The sequence below is a fragment of the Notothenia coriiceps genome, unplaced genomic scaffold, assembly GCF_000735185.1.
Source record: "Notothenia coriiceps isolate Sejong01 unplaced genomic scaffold, NC01 NC01_scaffold00011732, whole genome shotgun sequence".
NCBI classification, from domain to species: Eukaryota; Metazoa; Chordata; class Actinopteri; order Perciformes; family Nototheniidae; genus Notothenia; species Notothenia coriiceps.
Window position 1 is genome coordinate 6,887 of NW_011344433.1, and position 4,290 is coordinate 11,176.

At 38.9% G+C, this 4,290-nt stretch overlaps 1 protein-coding gene across 1 annotated transcript in view; it reads left to right on the top strand.

The window, feature by feature from the left end:
* LOC104946983 (protein Dok-7-like) overlaps window positions 1-4,078 on the top strand; it is a gene marked incomplete at its 3' end in the record, with an annotated part of 10,902 nt that extends 6,824 nt beyond the window's left edge. The window contains exon 6 of the mRNA XM_010772899.1: window positions 3,959-4,078. Within this exon, the coding sequence (XP_010771201.1) occupies window positions 3,959-4,078 (120 nt within the window). The remainder of the gene's footprint in view (window positions 1-3,958) is intronic.
* Window positions 4,079-4,290: the final 212 nt, after the last annotated feature.

Consider the following 4,290-nt stretch of genomic DNA (forward strand, 5'->3'; position numbering starts at 1 on the left):
TGTGTTTGTGTTTGTTTGGTTGGTTGGTTGCTTGGGTCTAGGTGTCTTCTGAATGTCCAGTTGATGTGGGCATGAATGCAAAGAATGCGAGGCAGTTTTATGTTTTACGGGTGTGTGTGATGTGGGGAGTCATCGGGAAAGCAAGACAAGCGTTGAATGGGATGGTGTTCAAGTATTCATTGTTGGAAAAACTAAATTGACAAATCTGCTCTGTTCCTAATCTTATTAAAATCCCAGAAAATATGTTATTTTCTACCTCTCATGATAGGGAGATCTCTTCACTAAACAGCTGTGTTAGTGTTTGGAGAAAGTTCCTGAATGCTCCAATGTGAGGTCTGTGTGTGTGTGTGTGTGTGTGTGTGTGTGTGTGTGTGTGTGTGTGTGTGTGTGTGTGTGTGTGTGTGTGTGTGTGTGTGTGTGTGTGTGTGTGTGTGTGTTCACAGTCTCATGGCTCATACAGGAATAACCATGAGGGCCAAAGGGTCTGGTTTCACTGTTCTTATGAACAGCAGCTATAAATACCAGCCTCCCCTGAAGGGGTCACTCAGCCAATCGCAGTAACACAGTGTTCTCCCTCCGTTCATCGACATATTAACCAGCAGTCACCGGGGCAGTTGGAGGCCCTCTTGGCGTGTCTGCATGAACAGAGTGACAGATAGAAAAATATGTGAGAGTCAAATTGGGAAGTGAAATTCCTTGCATGAGTGCGAGGTAATGCATAATGTTCGCTTACATTTTAACATTATTTGTAATTCTTGAGTTTATGCGAGACATACGAGTGCTAGGCATCCAAGGCAGAATTTATCTTGCGTATTTACACACCTGCTTCCACAAAAACGTTGCAAACATGTCTCCATGCACTTATCTTTAAGAAAAAGCAGTTTGACATGGCTAATGTGCAGCTGCTGCATTGGGGGAAAATGTAACAAGATAAAACATGGGTACTTATTAATCATGCAAAACATATAAATCATGCAACATTTTTGAAATACATGCAAATTGGCTGTTTCTTAGCTAGGCAGGAATTTTTCTGGCTTATCAGGTTCGCTCACACTCCCCATGAGGACACAATAAAGAATGATCCTCTGGTGAGGTTGGATGGCTGTCAAGCCTTGTGATCTAGATAAAAGCAACTTTAAGATGACATGCTATGTCAGCCATCTTTCCATGTCTCTAGGCAGGCATTAACACACTCACACCTCGTATTGTAGTATCGTACGTGTGAGGATGTTTGTCATTACAGTGTCTATATTCATCCTGATCAGGAAGTTTGTAGACGGACAAAGTAAAAGGCAACTTCAACTTATCTAATGCCATGTGACATGTGAATGTCCCACAGAGGTTAAAATGGTGTTGAGTCCTCCATTATAGTAGCCGTAGATAGTTGCACAATATTTGATAGAAACACAGCTTAACAAAGGCAGAGATTTTGCTTGCCTGCTGTAATCTGACAGGAAAGCTGCTTCTTTCTGTTTTCAATATAAAAAGCGATGGGCCTCTTCTATGACCTGGCATGCAGCAGAACTAAGCGTATTTGTGAGAAATATATGAGGATATGACAGATTAAGGACTCTCCATAACAGCTACAAAAACAATGACAATGCCCTTACAATTTACAGAAATTGAAAATTACAGCTTGTTTTATTCAAACCAATACAAGGGATTTCCTCTCTAATGCTAGAATATGTGTCCATTGTTTAAAAGGTTACGATGACATTCCCACACAAAGGCTTACATTTTCTTCCAAAATTGCACCTGAAGAGACAAAGCTTCTCAAGTCTTCTGAAGATGCTTTTTGTCAAACCAGAGAAATGTAGAAAGAGCTATGCAAATGACTCCCCTAGCTCTGCACTAACAGAAATATTGCCAAGAAATATCTTGAGTATTTTCCTTTTTCTCTAAGAAGTCAAATAAAACTATGACATGAACGCATAGCATTCTGCATTGTCTCTCACTGTTTGAGACAAACTGGCTCTCTTTTGCCATCTTGTTTCGTTGTTTTCATCTGCAATGTTTTCGGACTAGACAAATGGTGCCAACTATTGCTTACTTAGAAGAACAACTCCTAACAATTGCATAGAAGAAAGCAATAATTCCTTTGTATTTTCTTTTGGCAATTTTCAGATAGATTGCAAAACATTCAGATGGATACCTAGCTTTAGTGGTAAACCCTCCAATATTTATTTCCAGATGTATTTGTTCACTTAGCTAGTTCACTCCCACGGCTCTCAAAGCACCTTATTGTCAACAACAGTTTTTAGCAGAAAAGCTCTGATAACTTTTTGAACCAGAGTTTCAACAACAACATTAGGAGAAGTCGAGACTCCACAGTACACTACCTGCCGTATGACAGACAACGCAAGTTAGCGACAATCTAGCTACTGAACATAGTGGGGCGTTTAGCAGCTAAATATCCACATACCTCCCTGATGGTAGATACAGTCTGGTACCTCGTACCCTTTTCGAAAGCGGTTCAGAACCGCTTCCAGAGGGCTTGTAATTTGTTGATTAACAAGAGCCAACTTCTTTAGAGTCTCTCAATCAGTTCAGATAACTTGTTTGGATTTAAAAGGACATCTTTACCTTTTGTTGATTTTCTTTCTTTTTGTAGAGTTTTATGAGGTCTAGAGTTCACTTGAAACCATGGCTTTTAGCCTCATCCCAGCTAATAGGCTTACACCAACTGCATCTCCCCCGTTGTGAAAGTGTCACTGAGCTTGAGCAATTCACTGACTCAAGAAAATATGAAAACATCTCCTCAATTATTCAGCTTGAAGAACTAAATGGTGCTCTAAACCAATTTCAACAGCATCGAACACATACTTTACAAAGTCTCTCAGTGCAGCACACACACCTTTCTCTCCACCATTGAGGAAAAGTCTTAAAAGAAAATGAATGCAAACCATCCCTAAATCAAAATGTTGTTTATTTACTTTAACATCTTAAGTTTTTCATTATTGTAGCATAATAAAAACAACATGAAAATGATAAGGAAATAAATAATATTACTTTTCAATTGAATGCAAAATATCCCTGTCCTCCTGAGATTTTAAAATGGACTTAAATCAAATTATTATGTAACATTCTAATTTGATAGATGAGGTAGGTAGATATCTTCACACAATTATTGTGACAAATGGAATCATTTTTAAAACCATTTTCTGAATACAAACATACCGCTCAGCTGTTTATACTGTAGTGGACATATTATGCAAATGTCCTGGTTCATATTTTGAATAAGTTATGGATGTTAGCCTTTGCAGACCATTTACATGCACAACAACCTATAGAACACACTACAAAAAAAGGGAGAACACAAACAAGCACAATGGGCCTCTTTAATGCGAGAGCAGCTTTTAATAAATGTTTGTTTTTTATTACATTTAAAGCAAAGACACTTTGCTGACTAGGGTTACTAGAGACTGACTCAGATGAAAAAACAAAGAGCAACATTTTTTATGCTGCTTTCTCAGCATTTTTTTACTAAATGTGCTGAAAACTCAGCTCCATAGGAACAAATTATTTTTACCAAACCCCTGAGGAAATGCCTTACGTTGTGACATCTTTTCAATATCTCTGGCAAGGAGAGATTTTGACGTTTTATGATTATTTTTCTTTGCTTGTCTTGTGTTTTCAAAGACTCCCACTTCTGTGTGGGGCTGATAGCAAAGTGGGGGCTGAATTGAGACGTTTTATGTAACCTTTAGAAGAAGTGCATCATCAAAGAACAGCTTTGACTTTACAGCACCATTCTGAACCTCACTGAATATTGTTTGGCCGTGCTCAAAATGTGGTTTTGCTCCGTATTTTAGCATTTTCTATAATACTGTTTTATTTTATTCTGCTGTAGCCTATATAATGACAACAGATTCATGATTATAGATTTTCTCTTTGATTTTCTCGATCATAAACGTATGTCTCTATTTGACTGTGCTGTGCGTTTCTCTCCTTCTTCCAGGGGCCGGTGTTTTCTTCCTGTCCTGTTCAGAAGGAGAGCAGATCAGCTTCCTGTTTGACTGCATTGTGAGGGGCATCACCCCCAGCAGGACCCCTCATGGCCTGCGACCTGTCCTGCCAGGTGAACACACTCAAAACACTCAAACACACTCAAACACACACACACACACACACACACACACACACACACACACACACACACAAATCCATACACAATATGCCTGCAAGAACTCATGAGGAGCATACAAAACATTCTCAGGAGTATTTATAGGATATACTAATGTTTCTAGTTGTTTAATAAGAAAAATTGTGGAATCAGTCACGGTGGTACGT